This window comes from Lithobates pipiens, unplaced genomic scaffold (assembly GCF_037356315.1).
Source record: "Lithobates pipiens isolate NorthernLeopardFrog02 unplaced genomic scaffold, aLitPip1_a1.2 Scaffold_22, whole genome shotgun sequence".
NCBI lineage: Eukaryota > Metazoa > Chordata > Amphibia > Anura > Ranidae > Lithobates > Lithobates pipiens.
In genome coordinates, this window is record NW_027507784.1 from 273,456,966 (window position 1) to 273,476,278 (window position 19,313).

The following is a 19,313-nucleotide window of genomic DNA, read 5'->3' on the forward strand; positions in this document are numbered from 1 at the left end:
CATAAATGTATTTCATCTATGTATATAGGTTTTGTCAGTTCAGCTTTAAACATCCTAGCTGAAAGTAGAATGTACATACTTTCCTTTTATCCTGTATTTAAAATATAACAACTAATGCTGTGATGGTGCTGCCAAGGCAGGCTGTTTTATTCCCATACATCCTTGAATATTGTATTGCACATCAGGTTATTCATATATTGTTAGTCCAACAAACCTTTGTGTATGGCGGTGCACAAACACTTGTTTAAAGCATATGCTCTGCATAGGAAAACCGATAATTATGTTTTAAGCTACACAATCATCCGTAATGATAGTTTTTCTGAGAATAAACACCAGTTTTCAAGAAAATCACAATCAGCTGGGGGTGTCAGCAGGTTAGAGTTAGTGGAAGACATGTTTTAGCTAGAAATCAAAGTGTGCTTTTCATGTGAAATCTGGACCGGGTAATTCACTGCAAGATATGTCTGAAAACATGACATTACAGGAGATCTGTAATGAGCTGTTTAGCTAATCGCTGAGCCTTGTACCAGTCCCTGTACATTCACTGGTGCTTTCCGCTGTCAGCCCGCTATGCCAAAATGAAACAAGAAAATGTGAGATGAAAAGAAAACAATCAGCTCTTATGAATATAAAAGATTATTGATTTTTCTCTCTTTTTCTTTTTTTTTTACTAGCAATGAAATCGGGAGGCACCCAACTCAAACTTATTATGACTTTCCAAAATTATGGGCAAGCCTTGTTCAAACCTATGAAGTAAGTCACTTTTTTTTAATATAGTAACTATTGTTTTATATGCTTAACTACTGGGAAAAGAGTAAAGATTTGTATTTAAGAGACAGCAGAACTGTAGGCAACACTGATTCATCCAGTTATGTATTCAATAAAAAAAAAAAAAAATATCAGTATATGCGTCCCTTAGAGGGCAGAATTGGAAGACAAAGGGATGACCTCATATACCATAGCCAAGCTGTATTGCTTTAACTTATGTGAATAACGGTGATGTCAGGAGATTAGACATGCTACCTAGATGGATCACCAAAGTAATAATTCTGGAAAAACAGAGTTACAATTTTGTTGGCAAGTAAAACATTTCACATATAAGTATTTCTAATATGAATTTAGCTGTATGCCCACTTCTCACATTCCTTACTATGCACATAATGTAGTAAAATGGAAGGTTTTCTATCTCTCACAGCTTCAGCGCTGATGTCATATCTCATCTGACTCCTCTCATGTTCAGACATTATAGTACCTAAATATCTGAATGAGAAGGTTGTAGCCTGGGAGTAATCAGAAGGTGGCACTGTCAGTAGAATTTGAGATCACAGTGCCTTTATTTTGTGAAATCTGGGAAGTTGTGGAACGTGGAGACCCAAGTATGCTAAATTCCAACAGCCATTTTAGGTTCATGCAATATTGTTATTTTTTAGCAAGAGAAAAGCTCACCCAAGCTCTACCGCTATATAGTATAGTTGGTGTGTAGAGTAGTCGGTGCTCTGGCTAATTAAGCTCACAAAAGCAATGACATCATCCAAAATGCTGACACCCTTAGGCCTTCATCAATGGCAGGTTATTGTTATTTTTTGTTTCCTATTGGAACCTACATAAGTGGAAACCAGTCTATCCCAACCAGGGTTTTGTAGAACCTTACTAGGTTACTAGGGGTTTCCTTGCACAATGTCTGACTTGTAGATAAGTAAGCACTGACACCAATTATCATTTTAGCTATCTGTATCTGTAAGGGGGACAATCTTCTCAATGACCAACAATCTAAGGGACATTCTTTCCAAAGACTACCAATGTAAAAAGCAGTATTCCACTGAGTTTCTCCCACTGGCCACCAATGTAAGGGAGCACTTCTCTCAATGACCATTAATCTAAGGGGGTCCTTCTTCAGCTGGCCACCAATCTAAGGGAGTTTATATCCCACTGACCACCAGTGGAGGCCGTCTACATTGACTATCATTGACTATAAATTTAAGCAGGCATTTCCCTGATCACTAATGTAAGGGGGCTCTTTCCTACTAACCACCAATGTGATGGAGCACAACAAAATTTACTGTCTGCATTTATTTTCCTACTATTAAAAATACTTGTTATGATTTAATTATCACGTAAAATTATTTTTGGTATAAAGAGCCTTTCTGTCAAATATGGCAGGCACGCCACATTTTTATTATTTTATTTATTTCTATATCTCTGTTCACACTTATGCACCCTGAGCTGTAGCTATAGCAAATATTGTCAGTGGTTCCCTGAGACCTGAAGGATATTTCAAGGGTCCCTTGCTGTGTAATGCAATTGTGCTGTATTTGGTATGAAAAGTAGTAGGTGAATTTGAATTACTAATATGATTACGAAGATAACTTTTGTTCTTGTTATGGAAAATCTGACACTTTATATATCTAGTATAGTTGCAGTGGCAAAATGTATTAGGTATTGTAATGAATAAGATTTGGCATTTCCTGAAAGTGTTATACCAGCCTTTCTCAACCTTTTTCGACACAGAGGAACCCTTGAAATAGTTCTCCAGGCTCAGGGAACCCCTGCTAAAAATGTGAAATCTACAACTCATGATACATTAGTGTGATGGTCAGTGGGAAGAATGGTCCTTACACTTGTGATCATTGGGAAGAATCACCCCCTTACAGATATCTGAAAAGATCAATGGTGTCGGTGGGAACTTATCCGAGGGGCAGAAATGGTCCAATGCTGGAGGAACTCCTGGCAACCTCTAGCGGAACCCTGGTTGCGAATCACTGTGCTATACTGTCTGCACCTGTGCTATCAGTCAGCGTTGACCCTGGTCCTACCCTAGTAAGTTAGATTGTCAGCAACTCTGAAAGGGATCATCATAGCAATACAGTGTGCTGTCAGCTGATGACTATTTACTCACCAGCTGGAAAATTTGGCTGGGTAGCTGGAAATGTGATAGAACTTTATTTACCTTCATAATATCCTCAGTCACAATGTCACTGGGTGACGTTGAAGCTACGTCTTCAGATCCACCAATTTCTATGACTATGCTGATAAAGCCTGGAGGCAGTCACCTAACGAAACAAATAAAGACATGAAAAGATACTTAGAGAAGGCTTTATAAAGCTTTGTCTATGCACAATGCTTACTTTAGAGATGCCATATAAAACAATCATTCAGGGAAGTGCATAAAAAAGGGTGCACAAACCGCTTCCGGCAAAAAATGGACATACCCGATCCAAGGTGCTAATCCCGACTCATCACCGTAGGCAATAACAAGAAGAGAAGAAAAGATTGATCGCACACTTGAAATCCAAATGATGCTGTAGACCTTTCTTTATTGTCATGAACCAGACAAAATTGCAATGATGATCAGTTGATGCGTTTCACACGAAAAGAACCGCGTGAAACGCATCAACAGATCATCATTGCAATTTTGTCTGGCTCATGACAATAAAGAAATGTCTACAGCATCTTTTGGATTCAAGTGTACGATCAATCTTTTCTTCTGTTCTTGATTCAGGAAAGTGCTGTGTCACATTTTCTTTAAAGTGCAACTCCAGGCAAAGAGCTAAATACACAAATGCATTATATAATACGTCACTGTTTTGCTTGCCAAAGGATTTGCACTTACACTGCTTGTATTAAAAAAATATATTTAAGGATGTATTGATGAATACAGACCTGCATTCATTTGTGACTTTATATCTGTCTGGAGTACAGCTTTAAAGTGGAGCTGGAATATTAAGATAAGGGCTGCTACACCCTTTTTATCACATTGGTGAGTAAGGCCGCGTACACACGGGCGGATTGTCTGGCCAACTAAGTTCGTCAGACAATCCGACAGACAGTCCGTTCAAAATTTGCATGAACAGACTTGACCACACACGATGAGCAGACAGTCCGCTGAAAGCGTGCGCGATGACGTGTACAGCACGTACGACGGGACTAGAAAAGCGACGTCCTATACACTGCAATGCAACCTTCGGCCGTGTAAATCCTTTCTGAGCATGCGCCATACTTAGTCCGTCCAACTTGCCTACACACGAGCGGACTGTCCGCTGAAACCAAGTTTGGACGGACAAAACCAAGTTTGAACGGACTGTCTTACGGAAATTCCGTAAGACTTTGTTCGTCAGATTGTCCGCTGAAAAAGTCCGCTGAAGCCCACACACGAGCGGATTGTCCGCTGAAACACGGTTCAGCGGACTAAGTTGGACAGACAATCTGCCCGTGTGTACGCGGCCTAACAAAAACCAGACTACAGATCTGATAATCCATCGCAGACATCAGCAGATCTGAAGCTCCGGTGTTGTTTCCATCGGTTCCTCTCGGCTACATTTGAGCTAATCAGCTGCATTGATGGTTCAATGGGCAGCCCACAGTCAAAGAAGCAGATGCATTACTGCCGAGTACTGAGTGAGAGCCAATGGAAACAAAACCCAAACTGCAATCTTTTACTAAAATGTAAGATATCTTTTTAGTTTTACTTTAAAAGTTCTACTTTAAAAAAAAAAAAAACATTTTGGATCCCAGGAGCTTATTTAGGGTTGCCACCTTTTCTTCAAGTAAAACCCAACTACTTTAGTGGCGCACAGCAATTTTATTTTTTTAATAGTATAATTTATACATATATGTATCTTGCAATTAAATAGCATTTCTAATCATATTAAGTTAATCTCAAGAGTCCCCCTTTACATCAGAGTCCACAGAGTTAACCTTTTACATCTAAATCCACAGAGTTCCCTTTTTACATCTGAACTTGCAGAGTTCCCTCTGGGGGACTCTGCAGACACTGATGTAAGGGAGAACTCTGGGCACTCTAACATAAGGGATGCTCTGGAAACCCTGATTTAAGGGGAACACTGAGAACTATGATGTAAATGGGAACTTTGATGTAAGGTTGCTCTGAGAAGCCTGATTTAGCTTAGTATACTCACTCAGAGGCAGGAGAGAGAAGGGGGGAGACTTCAGCATGAGACAGACATGGATAGTGTGCTCACTCACCCCTTGGCAATCACCACCTCTCATCCAGATGTATCTGAAGCTGCTGGATTTCAAAATTCCTTCCCCCACTTTCCTTTTCTGAGGCACAGCGCCGGTGATTTGAGTGTGGGCAGACACCGATCGGTAGGGGCAGAAGGAAGCAGAGCAAATCAAGCCTTCTCTCCTCTCTTGTCAAGGGGGGGGGGGGGGATTGTTAGTGCTGGCTTTGGGCAGTGTAAATGAGAGTGTACCAGACAGACTCTCAGCTTACACAGCTGTAGCCAGCAACCCTGCTGGGAAGCTATAGTCCTGTCTAAATAATGTGTCCGGACGCATGATTCCAAATCCGAACTGTCCGGGTGAATCCTGGACAGGTGGCAACCCTAAGCTTACTGCCATAATGTGCCTGCATGCACTGCATATTTGCATATTATGACAAGCGATCCCATCCACCATGGAGCTTCCATCTTTACTCTGTCTTCTTCTGGGTTGGAGTCTTCATCCATCATGATTGGTGTGCCTATGGGAGTTCCGGCACAGAATTGTGCTGTGACTGTACACTGAGCTGAGGCATTTAAAAGCATTTATAACAGAGGAGACATACAGGCTCTCTTTTGTCATAATAAGTCTACCTGTCAGCCGTTTTTTAAGACTTAGGTTTACTTCCCCCACTCCTTTTCAGCTTAAAATATGCTCAAATTAGGTCATATTCTTGTCTCTCAGACAAAAACCCTTTTGGCCAAAGCAAACTAATTTGTTCTGAAAATTTACTCTTTTTCTAAAAAGACCAAATACCTTTAAGCCATCAAAACTATGACTTGAAATTTCCGGATCATTGAGGACAATGATAAGGGATGTATATACACTCTGTGAGTCCTTCTATGAATACATCTAAAGGACGGGGAGTTCCTATGAGCGTCTAGAGTTATAATATTGCCAAGTTATGAGTTATGGAAAAAACAAACTCACGTGTATATATAGAATGTGACCTGCAGTGCTACCAGTTCACGGGAAGTTCTTGACACATTTCTTCCCCTTGTCATTAAGAACTCTTATGCCTCTACGTCCTACAGAAGCTTGGCATGGATAACTGTGTTGGTATTTATTAACTTAGTCCTTCCAAGTTTCCTTGTGTAAATTCAATGGGCCATGGTGTGCCAAGCCACTATGACTTGAGATATCTGGATAATTGAGGACAATGATAAGGGATGTATATACACTATACACACCGTGAGTCCTTCTATGAATACATCTAAAGGACGGAGAGTTCCTGTGAGTGTCTAGAGTTATAATATTGCTAAGTTATGAGCTATGGAAAAAACAAACTCATGTGTATATTAGACATGTGCGATTAGTTTCGTACGAATCTCAAATGAGTATGAATTTCCCTAAATTCGTACGTTCGGGAGGATCCGAAATACGAATTGCCATGCGTCCGAATTTTGTACGAAATACGAACTTTTGTTTACGAATACCCAGGAGAAAGTCAGCACAGCACAGGGATGGTGGGAGCCCCCCATCTAACGAAAATTCGTATTTCGGATAGGAAATTCTTCAACGGAATTTCGTATTTTGGATAAAAACCAAACTTCCATCAGCATCGACTATCATATTGAGGTATATTTTTGCGTTTAAATTCATCGTAAAGAACATTCGTACAAGTTAACGAACCTAACAATAATTCGTATTTCGTATGAATTGAAATTGAATTCGGACACGAAATAAAAAGTACAAATTAATTCTAATACGAACCAGAACGGAACGGAACGAAACAAATTCATTGACGGCGCCTATGTCTAGTGTATATATAGAATGTGACCTGCAGTGCTACCAGTTCATAGGGAGTTCTTGACACATTTCTTCCCCTTGTCATTAAGAGCTCTTCTCCCTCTACGTCCTACAGGAGCTTGGCATGGATGACTGTGTTGGTATTTATTAACTAAGGCCTTCCAAGTTTCTTTGTGTAAATTTAATGGGCCATGGTGTGCCAAGCCACTATGACTTGAGATATCTGGATAATTGAGGACAATGATAAGGGATGTATATACACACTGTGAGTCCTTCTATGAATACATCTAAAGAACGGGGAGTTCCTGTGAGTTATAATATTGCCAAGTTATGAGTTATGGAAAAAACTAACTCACGTGTATATATAGAATGTGACCTGCGGTGCTACCAGTTCACAGGAAGTTCTTGACACATTTCTTCCCCTTGTCATTAAGATCTCTTCTGCCTCTACGTCCTACAGGAGCTTGGCATGGATGACTGTGTTGGTATTTATTAACTGAGGCCTTCCAAGTTTCCTTGTGTAAATTCAATGGGCCATGGTGTAGAGCGATATTGAATAACACCTGTTATGTAGTAACTGAAACCCCTCAAGCTCCATCGTGGTTAATCCATTTCTCCAGCCCCTCACACCATTTAGTCAAGCTATGTGTGTATTCACAAATCATTAAAGTGTATGTAAGGCCTAACAATGAGCTTCTGTTATTTGAGACATAGCAGTTATGTTGCCCACTTTGTGAGTGGACAAGACGGTTCATAAAATAAAAACTATTCCCTGGAATTTATAGAGAGCGTTGTAGATGCTTTTTTAGAAACCTGTCTTATGGGAGTGTAACACTTGTGATATGTACATGTTGGCAAGGTGTATATAAATATGTAGCATTTCTCCTACAAAGCATTTTACAAGTAGAGGAGCTATTTGGAGATGTTGGGAGAGTAATAGAAATGTAGGAAACATTAGTTCCTGAGGAACTTAAAATAGAACTACACTTCATCTGAGCACCACAAACCAAAAATGCTATTTAATGCCTTTAATTAAATTCCAGCAAATGAATCCCCTGAGGAAGACTTTGACCACGCATGTCGAAATGCGTTGGGAAATTGCATTTTAAATCTTAACATATACTGTTGTATGGTTATAATATTGTAAAATTTAATGTTTACAAATATCCCTGACCAGAGCTCATATTTTAAACATGTACTGTGTGTGTTTATGTCCTGTTATAATTTCAATAAAAAAAAAAAAAAGAAAAGAAAGAGATAAAATTCAATGACTATAATTTCGCTGCGGTAAAACCCCACTGGGGGAGATCCTCCCATATTGCTATATAACTCCTTTTTAATAGTCAAAGCAAACTTCCAGAAAACTTCCCCATCCATCCATGATTCCATGCTTTATTTTGTTGAGAAATCACTTTGAAAAACACCCCCCCCCCCCAAGCATTTCTAGCTTTGGCCATCCTAAGTAAGGGCAGATGATTCTTGTAGCCAGTGGTATTGCTAAGGGGTGGCTATTGGGGTTATAGCCTGAATCTGGGGCCCAAAGCCCAGAGTCTCTTGTTGCAGGGTCCCTGCCTAACCAGCAAGCAGTGGCTGCTGCTGCGGGCGGGCTGCACGAGAGAGGTGCCTTGATGGTTGAAGCGCCAACACCAGCCATCGCCCGTGAAAAATTCTTCTCCCCCCCCCTGCGGGCATGCAAAATGGTTGGTGACCACTGCTATGGGCTCTAGCCCCAGATCTTTTGCAGACCTAGCAACTCCCCTGCTTGTAGCATTTACTTTCTGGAATCCACCTGCTCTTAGCTCAGGCATGTAAACAGGAGAGGATGTGCTTAGCTGAAAAAGTCCCTCCTTCCCTACTGAAGACTCCTGGGATATATGACATCCTTTTGCCTAGGCATGGAAACCAGGAAATAACTGAAGAAATGTTGAAGAAATGCTGATGAAATGCTAATGCTAGCAGCATAAGGATTAAAAATAATTCACGCTGATTGAAGAGTGAAGTTTCGCTTTAAAGTGTTTGTAAAAGCTGATGTTTTTTTTTTACCTTCGTGCATTCTATGCACGAAGATAAAAAATCTTCTGTGTGCTACTCCCCCCACAGTCCCCCAATACTGAAAAATAGCTGATTACCGGGTCTGTTTACATCACATGATCAACTGCCATTGGCTGACAGCTGATCACTTGGTAGGGGGTCTCATAGACTTGCGGATCGCAGAGCGCGCTGCTCGTGCCCTGCAAAGGGTGCGCAGGCCGCTCAAGTACAGGAGGACGTCCATGGACGCTCTCCCGGCAAATTAAGTCCATGCTGCAGCCATCTTTTGGCTATAGCGAGGACGGCAAGTGGTTAAAGTGTTACTAAACCCAGAATCTGCATTCACTATATCTGGTCTCCCACAGTACACACAACATGGAAATGCAGAAGTTTTAGTAAATATAAACTGACAAATACCTTTTCTCATCAGCCATATATAGAAGTCTTGTGACTTGTATCACTGTCTGCCTAAGCTTGTAGGAAGCCTCTGGACAGTGCTGATTGGCCCTGTGCTGATCACATGCACTATTGCAAGAAAAAAAAAAAAAACTCTCTAGCAATACACAATACACAATACAATACCAAACTGAGCATGTGCAGCCTGACTCCTAATGCTCTGTTCTATCGAGAGATGGGTGGGTGTCAGTTAAAGAAGGGGAGGATCAGAGAAGAGAGGAATCACACAGCCTTTATACACAATGCAGAGGATTAACCCCTTAGATTCCACAGTGATTATAACAAGCATGCATATACAGACTGATTTTACTTTTGTGGGTTTAGTAAAACTTTCAGGTGCAATCATGCACTAATATATTGTGTAGTGGTATCACCCAAACATATTTTAGGCACTAGGAGTTGGAGTTGGATGTTTAGGCAGGATTAGTGGAAAAGCATGTACAGAGAGGAGCTCACCATTGGGATGACACTGACTTTTATTAATTCAGTGAATAGACTGGAGGCAGGGAAGGTACTTGAAAGCTGTAGAGCTGTGCAATGTAAATAGTCATGTCATCCTTCTGGCTATACAGTGATACATTCTTGTAGTTGTGCAGAGTTATACATCTCTTGGCAGGTGTTAGAATTTATATATATATATATATATATATATATATATATATATATATATATATATATATATATATATTTCATCTGTGGATTTATCTGCTTGGATAAAAGAGATCATGGATGATCCCGCACAGATGACTGTAGTGACTGGTTGTTAGGAACTGCTGCCCCTACCAATACAACCACCTAAGTGGAGTATAAAATGCAAAATTAAAATGTAAAGAGTAGGTATGGCACTGTTCAGGTGACACAACCCCTACCTGGGTTTGAGATATGCCAATGTTGCACTTACTTCACAATTTAGTGACTCTTGTGTGATAAATATCTGGTGCTATATCTGAACATAAATCTGCTATGCCGTAATAACGTGCAATGGTACAAATGTAAACATAAATCTGCTCTATATATACACTGAGCAAAAATATAAACACAACACTTTTGCGTTTGCCCCTATTTATCATGAGCTCAACTCAAAGATCTATGTTTTTTCTATGTACACAAAAGGCCTATTTCTCTCAAATATTGTCTAAATCTGTGTTAGTGAGCACTTCTCCTTTGCCGAGATAATCCATCCCCCTCACAGGTGTGGCATATCAAGATGCTGATTGGACAGCATGATTATTGCACAGGTGTGCCTTAGGCTGGCCACAATAAAAGGCCACTCTAAAAAATGTGCAGCATAGGAGGGTAGGGAACCAGAACTTTTCCTGCTAAAAAACTGAAAATAAAACTGAAACTGAAAGTAAAACTGTAGCAGAAAAAGTTCTGGTTCCCTACCCTGCTAGAGAAGGCTGTGCTGTATGGCAGAGCTGTATAAATCTCAGGACTGTAAGACCAGAAATACAAATCCTTGGCAGGTGGGTAATATAAAGTAACATCTAAAGCGTGAAGAAAAGATTGATCTCTAAAAGCGTGGATCTGGATATTACTGTACAGTGGCAAATACTGTAGAAGTGAGATACCCCTGTGAGGGGTGAGGAACTCTGGTGAGTGCATCACCTATAGGGGGCACTGTAAGAAGCATGAGGGCATAAGTCTGAAGAGCACCTGTCACTTTTAATTTTTATATATTTTTAGCTTTTGCATATGAGCACAGCATTAAATTGCAATATTGTATAATAACTACCCTGTTTCCCTGAAAATAAGACCTAGCGTGATTGTTGGTGATGGCTGCAATATAAGCCCTACCCCCCAAATAAGCCCTAGTTAAAGTCCTTGTAGGTCTTATTTTCAGGGTAGGGCTTATTTTGGGGGTAGGGGTTATATTGCATCCATCACCGAAAATCACGCTAGGTCTTATTTTCAGGGAAACAGGGTAGAGCTGTATAAATACCATTGGCTCACTCAGAACTTGGCACTTTCAATATATCTGCACTTTTGCACGTTATATATATATATAGAGCAGATTTATGTTTACATTTGTACCATTGCACGTTATATCTGCATAGCAGATTTATGTTCACATATAGCACCAGATATTTATCACACAAGAGTCACTAAATTGTGAAGGAAGTTCAGCATTGGCATATCTCAAACCCCAGGTAGGGGTTGTGTCACTTTATCTGCTTGGATGATCTATGTATCATCACTAGGCAGCCTATTGCTATCGTAGCTGCGGTATTAAACAAAATGACAGTTAACAGTTCTTCCTATGAATTTACTACACAGGATGTCGGCTATATCTTTGAATAGATCACTCCACATTATACCATTGATTCTCATTAGCTGCTGAAACTTGCACTTATTCATCTGTGAATGATAATAAAACGCTTTAGGTAAACCAGGTAATGATCATTGAGTCATTTATGTTTGGGGTCTGTGTTAAATTCAGCATCTCAAGTCAATGTAAGGGCTCATTCTAATGTGAGGAAGCCCTTGCTCGGGTCCACTTTTCAGAGGCGTTTGACAGATCATCTTCTCTGCCTGTTTTTACCCAGAAAATGCTGACCAACTGCAGGTAGGTTGCAGCCTGGCCCCATTCACTTGAATGGGTCACATTCAGTGGCGGTACCACCCTCCAAATGCAACATGCCATTCAATGTCATGGGCAAATGGTAAAGCACCGTGGCTGCGGCATGTGTACAACCCTGAGCTTTGGTTCAGATAGGTGGCTGGGGGGCAGTAAAGCTGTGGCCTAACTACCTGCTTTTACTGCCTATTATAGAAAGCTGGCCATACGCAGAGTTCTCTCTTTCAGCCCAGCAGGTTGAAAAAGAGTTCTCTCTTTCTTGACTCCGCTTCCATGCTACATGCTTGATTTCCCTATGCACACTATGAGGTTGATTTACTAAACCTGAAGAGTGCAAAATCTGGTGCAGTTGTTCAGGCAGCCAGTGGTGGCTGTTTTTTTTTGGGGGGGGGGGGGGGGGCAGCAAACAATCTATATAACACATTGTGCAGCGCTGATAAATATGGAAACAATACTAATATAAATATATGAATCCAATAAACACTATATATAACATAAATGTTTAAAGCATAACAACATACAAACACTATAAAAAAAAGTGCTTGTGCTTTGTGATATTACACTCAGTCCTCAATGAGGTTATTAAACTAAACAGCAACAGTCCATATATATATATAAATAAAGGGCTTGTGCTCCGTGACTTTCAAATAATCCTTGATGAGTGTTTAAACTAAACAGCAAAAGTCCATATTAACATCAAGCATGTGATAATTGTGTCTTCATGTGTTGTGCACACAACCCCCACCGGGTGTACCCTCACCTTAAGGGCTTAAAAAATAAGTCTGTAATTGACAGCAATAGCCTGCAGAGATCCTCCTTTGCTTCCTTTATCCTATGCAGGTTTATGGGACACTTGTATGGAACTCAGACCACCTTCGACTTCCGATAATAACCCACCTCAGAGGTCACTATTTTCTCCTGGTATCTTCAGAGACTTGCTTCATATACATCACATGTGGGAAATGACAGAGGCATGCAATAGCGTGATAACTTTTAAAAAGATTGAATTGCAAACCGAACACCACATATATACAACTTATATTTCAAATAAGTAATAATAATATAGTGCTGAGGAGTGATAGAGTCACCCGCAGCCCCGGTTTACACAGCGTTCTCCCTGTCCTATGCCAGCACTGCAACATTTCTTATTACCTCTCTCGTCAGCCGATGGCAGCAAACAAACCACCTGACACTCCCCCCCAACAGTTAGTCAGTCGGGCCGTCAGACCCCCCACACCCCCATTCAGTCAAAATCCCCCCCCCATCACTTGGTCAACCAGCAAACCCCGCACTTACCCCATCTAGTTCGCACACCAGGATCTCCTCCTCAGTGGCTTCCCCCTGCATCTCCTCAGCGGCTTCCACTGCGTCTCCTCTTCGGCGGCTTCCCCCTGCTTCTCCTCCTCGGCGGCTACCCCCTGCGTCTCCTCGGCGGCTACCCCCTGCGTCTCCTCCTCGGCAGCTTACCCCTGTGTCTCCTCCTCGGCAGCTTCCCCCTGCTTCTCCTCTTCCGTGGCTTCCCCCTGCATCTCCTCGGCAGCTTACCCCTGAGTCTCCTCCTTGGCAGCTTCCCCCTGCTTCTCCTCTTCCGTGGCTTCCCCCTGCATCTCCTCTGCAGCTTACCCCTGAGTCTCCTCCTCGGCAGCTTCCCCCTGCTTCTCCTCCTTGGCGGTTACCCCCTGTGTCTCTTCGGCAGCTTACCCCTGTGTGTCCTCCTCGGCAGCTTCCCCCTGCGTCTCCTCCTCGGTGGCTTCCTCCTGTGTCTCCTCCTCAGCAGCCAATATCGTTGATTTTCCTCTCGGCCGATCGGGTCTCAGGACCGTTTCCTGATTTGTCGGGAGGAGAATCAGGAAGACAATAGGGAATATTAATTTGGATGGGCTCAGGGCGCTGTGTTCTGTGCCCCAAGCCCACCCTTTTTTGAAGCCAATTAGAGCCAATTAGAGCCTCAGGCTCTAATCATGTGCTTAAATATAAAACATTGAAATGATGCGTCCTTTGCCCTGTATGCAAATTAGGGGATGGGCGCATGAATTAGGGGGGGCAATGGCCCTACGCCCCTAATGGAGCAGCCACTACTGATGGTAGCCAATTAAGCTTTGACGAAAAAACCTGGAAGCTGATTGGTTTCTATCCAGAGCTGCACCAGATTTTGCACTCTCCAGTTTTAGTAAGGCTCGGTTCACATACATAAATTATTAATATTATTATTATTATTATACAGGATTTATATAGCGTCAGCAGTTTGTGTAGTACTTTACAACATGAAGGCAGACAGTAAAGTTACAACATCAATATAGGAGGAATCAGAGGGTCCTGCATCCGAACTGGATGCTTTTTAAGGCATCCAATTTGCATAACATGTGAATCTGTGAATGTGAATGTGCAGGGCAGCCACGGTGCAGTTTTAAAAAGGGTCCTGTGCATTTTTGGGTACAGTTCAGTTGCGATTTCAGGTAAAAATTTGCACCTTAACCGATGAACAGAACTGCACCCGACTGTTGATCCTGCCAGAAATCCCGTGCTGGTCTGTGTCTTGTGCACTCTGTTAAAGTTTGATCTGAAAGGCCTCATGCTTATTAGCTCCTGTGTGCTGGGCCATAAAATGCCAGGTTCTTTCTGGTGCCTGGGGAGCCACACATGCCACCAGTACAGGTGAACATCTGCACACCAAGACCTTCAAGACCTCCTGCTTTCTAGCTCCCTCATCACCTCCTCCCATGCTCACCTCCAGGACTTTTCCAAAGTCTCTCCAATCCTATGGAATGCCTTACCCCAATCTGTGCGCCTATCTCCTACTCTATTAGCTTTTAGAAAATCCCTTAAAAACCTTCTCTTCAGAGAAGGCTATCCTACCCACACCTAACAACTGTATTTTCATTTTCTCCATCAGCTCATCCCCCACAGTGATTACCTTTTGTTTCCACTTGACCCTCCCTTCTAGATTGTAAACTCTAACGAGCAGGGCCCTCCTTCCTTTATTGATTAGTATTGTAAGTGTACTGTCTACCCTCATGTTGTAAAGCATTGCGTAAACTGTTGGCGCTATATAAATCCTGTATAATATAATTATAATACACAGTAGACATGTGCACACTGAAATATTTTGTTTCAGAATTTCGTTTTCATCCGAAAAATACATATATTTAGCTATTCCCGAAATTCGTTTTTAGTTATTTTGTTTCATAAAAAAATGTATTCGTCCAAAAATCTGAAATAATTAAGCTCGAATCTGTCAATTGAGGGCTTATGGTGTCTGTCGAATCTTCTAAGAATATTCGACGGAGCAGCTAAACTGTACGATGCCGCAGTCATACATTTCGAATGTTCCGCCTACAAGCTATAGTAGAATTCTAATGTTGTATGACACTAGTAATAATTATATATATTAAATAGTATTACTAGTCAGCCAACATTAGAATTCTTCTATAGCCTATGGGCGGAGCATTTGACCAGCGGCAACTGCTTTGTTGAATCTTCATGTCAAATCTTTTCTCTCTTTGTCGAATAATCTTGGACTAATAGAGTTAGGTTAGGCACATTCGACCTTTTTTGCTATTGTCACTATAATGTCGAATCATTTCTCTCTATGTCGAATCTTTTCTCTCTATGTCGAATCTTTTCTCTCTATGTCGAATCTTTTCTCTCTATGTCGAATCTTTTCTCTCTATGTCAAATCTTTTCTCTCTATGTCACATCTTTTCTCTCTATATAGAATAATCTTGAACTAATAGAGCTAAGGTTAGGCACATTCGACCACAGGTTCAATGGACACAGATCGCTATAGTCAGTGTCATGTCGAATTTCCTATCTATATTGAACTGTTGCAACGAAAACGAAAATAAAGCATTTGTTTATGTCGGATCTTTCCGTTTTTAGATTCTGCACGTTCGTTATCGTTTGTTAAAACGATAACAAAAACGAAAATACCCTAAATTTGGACGAAAACGAATGCACATGTCTAATACATAGCCATGCTTGGATAAACATCAATGACCTCTGCATCATTGATTACTGGTGCATGCGGGTATGGCGCTTCTCACCAAATGCAAAAGTGGCATGCCCAGGAAAGTGTGTTAGGATTACAGAACACCTCCTTCACGTTACAGAGGCAAAGAAAGGGGCAGTTCTGTAATTCTAGTGCACTGTACTGTGCAGTTGGTGTTGTCAACAAAGGACAGAAAGTGAGAATAAAGAGTAAAAAAAGAAAACTAAGGCAGTCCTCACATCTATAGACTGGAAATCTTCAATATACAACAGTTTTGCTCTTGTGTTCAAAATAAAAACTACCCAGCCCAAATTCAATCCTTCAGAAACAGACCAGTCCTATGCTCTTATTTAAAGACCAAACCACTGTTTTAAATAAAAGTATTGCATTTTTTATTTATTTTTTTGAAAGTCTGTTGTATGGAAGATTATTCACAGGCACATTTCCACTTCCAGCCCAGAACAGAGGAGATAAGCTATTTTCACTGGGCGTTATTCCAAATGTGAGCGATTTGTTGTCTTTTTTTTTTTCCCCTCTCCGTCTGAAAATCACATTCCATTATCTTGTTTTGAACTACATTCTGCATGGCTGATTTAAATAGTTTTCCTGAGCAGGAGTCCACAATAGTCTCTATTAGCAGCTACACAGTATAATAAATGAATCCTAAATTAGAGTTCTGCAAATAATATACTTCTACCAACCGAAAGGGAATGTAATAAAAAAAAAAGTAACAAAATATAATAGTGTAGGAGAAGGCGGTTATTAGATATCGTAGAATAAAATCTACATATGGTAACATTATAATTTGTACATTGCTGGTACCTTCATCTTGAAAACTGAAAATTAAATGGAAAAACATTACACTTTAATCAGGTGGGCATCATGAAAGGGCATAGGGTGCAAGACTGGTGAGTACAATACCATCATTCTGTTCACCAGTCTGCAGTTTAACCACTTCCGGGCCGCCGCACGCAGATATACGTCCTAAATTTGAAGAGGAATATCGATATTATGGGAGCAGCAAGCTGCCATAACCTCGGTATCCTCTTCTTCAGCGGGCAGTCTGGTTTCCGATAATAGTGGTCTCTGCGGCGGATTCCCCCCCAAGATCACTTTTATCGGTGGCTGGAGAGGAGCACCCCTCCTGTCAGGTGAGAGGAGACCGATGGTGTGTTCCCAGTACAGAGGAACACAGATCGGTCTCCTCCCCTTGTGAGTCCCCACCCCCTACAGTTAGAATCACTCCCTAGGCAACACAGTTAACCCCTTCACCGCCCAACATACCGTTAACTCTTTCACTGCCAGGGACATTTATACAGTAATCAATGCATTTGTATAGCACTGATCGCTGTATAAATGTGAATGGTCCCAAAATGGTGTCAAAAGTATCCAATCTGTCCGCCATAATGTCACAGTCACGATAAAAAGATCGCTGCCATTACTAGTAAAAAAATAAATAAATAAAACCTTTTTTTTTAACCAAAAATATGTAGAAGAATACATATCGGCCTAAACTGAGGCAAAAAAAAAAAAATTGGGATATTTATTAAAGCAAAAAGTTAACAAATATTGTGTTTTTTTTTTCAAACTTGTCACTCTTCTTTTGTTTATAGCGCAAAAAATAAAAACCGCAGAGATGATCAAATACCACCAAAAGAAAGCTCTATTTGTGGGGGAAAAAATTATAAATATTTAATTTGGGTACAGTGTAGCATGACCACGCAATTGTCATTCAAAGTGCGACAGCACTGAAAACCGAAAATCGGCTTGGGCAGAAAGGGGGTGAAAATGCCCTGTATTGAAGTGGTTAAACATGGGTACATTCAAATATTGTACCTTGCTTGCAGCACTGACTAACTTCCCCATAAACTCCCTCTAGTTATGTTTATCAGTTATTGCTGTAAAACATATGCACACATTTATTTATTAATAAGACCCTAGCACCGTTAACAGGTTTTATGCATTTGGTTATTCTGTAAGCGTTTTATATATATATCTATATCTATCTATCTATCTATCTATCTATCTATCTATCTATCTATCTATCTATCTATCTATCTATCTATCTATCTATCTCTATATATATATAGATAGATAGAGATATATATCTGTATATATCTATATCTTATATCTATATATATAAAACAAAATGGCAGAAAAAGCAAAAAAAAATTAAAAAAATGTGTTGTTTTTTTTTGCTTTTTTTTTTTCCATTTCACACTATCATTATTTACCAGTCTCTGTAAACAAGGCTCGGAAGTAGTCTGGCTGCGAGGAGAGTGCTAAAATGACATGGGAAGTGGATTAGTAAACAGAGCCCACAGTTTTCCTGTTTTGTTTCCATGCCTGTGTTATTATGTAGGCAACCTGATCTGGCGGCTACTCTACAGAGATAATCTGTTAATTTATAGTTACCAATCTGAATGCCTCTCTGTACTGGCAGCTTATTACAAAAAAGGTCCATTCCTATAAAATAGCTGAATTTCAGCCTTCCTGACTGCCGCTTATAGCGTGCTCATCTCCTGGAAAGTTTAGTAACAGTCCATAGCAGATCCTGACTGTAAACCAGCTCCTCTCTTGCCCCTGGGTGTTCAGAAATGTCACATCCCATCATCTTTACGTAGGGAGCAGTGAGTCACACCTTCCAGTTAACTCCTCAGTTGAAGAACGGGGCCTAGGTTTGCAAAAAAAATTTAAATGTAATATTTGATATAGTAAAGGTTTCTTTTGTTAGACGATACTATCCTAATTCTTTTTTTTTGTAAGAATGGGCAATGATCCAGTGTTGATAGTGCAGTACAAGAACTGTTGGCCAGCAAAACAATCAAGCTTATTCCAGTCACTGTTTTGTCCTCTGACACTGGAACTTTGTGGTCACGGCTCCCTCTCCCTCCTGTTTTGCATTAATCAGGAGTTCTCATACTATTAGAGACGCTTTTTTTTTCCGACAGAAACTGACTGAAAAGATATTGTGAGACGACCCATGCAGGGGAAAATCAACAGGTTCTTTTTAATCCCTTATATACACAATATGAAAATGGTCTAGGGAGCCCAACCATAAGGTTGGCCATGTGAGGTGGTGCCACCATAACATAATTAAGGTGGGGTATAACCAAAATCAGCAAAAAATAAAAAAGGAAAAAAAGTGAGAACATACACCCACATGGCTATCGCCTCAAAAAGGTTTATTGATGATGCAAAAAAGTATGAACATTGCATCACAGGTTCCACTGATCGCCCCCTACCTCCTGGGTCCCCCTAAAGGCTGCTCCCTACAACAGAGATACACAATGGCCTCCCACATCCTCATTTTCCAAAAAGCTTTCACAGATGTGTTTTTTTGAAAAATGTGTATGTCCATAGCATGTTTCCCTTGGTCAGCTAATACTCAGAGACACTCTTCTTTACCCATCCCGTCCCTCGAGCGCTTAGTTTTGGTTATCCTGGTTGATGGGAGGGCTTGATGATGTCACTGGCCCAGCCTATCTGTCAGCCCTATTTAACCACACT

At 40.8% G+C, this 19,313-nt stretch overlaps 1 protein-coding gene across 1 annotated transcript in view; it reads left to right on the forward strand.

The window, feature by feature from the left end:
* The window catches only part of FAM20C (FAM20C golgi associated secretory pathway kinase), a 262,406-nt gene that overhangs the window by 78,471 nt on the left and 164,622 nt on the right, over positions 1–19,313 (forward strand). The window contains exon 3 of the mRNA XM_077449052.1: positions 675–753. Coding sequence (XP_077305178.1) covers positions 675–753 — 79 coding nt within the window. The remainder of the gene's footprint in view (positions 1–674; positions 754–19,313) is intronic.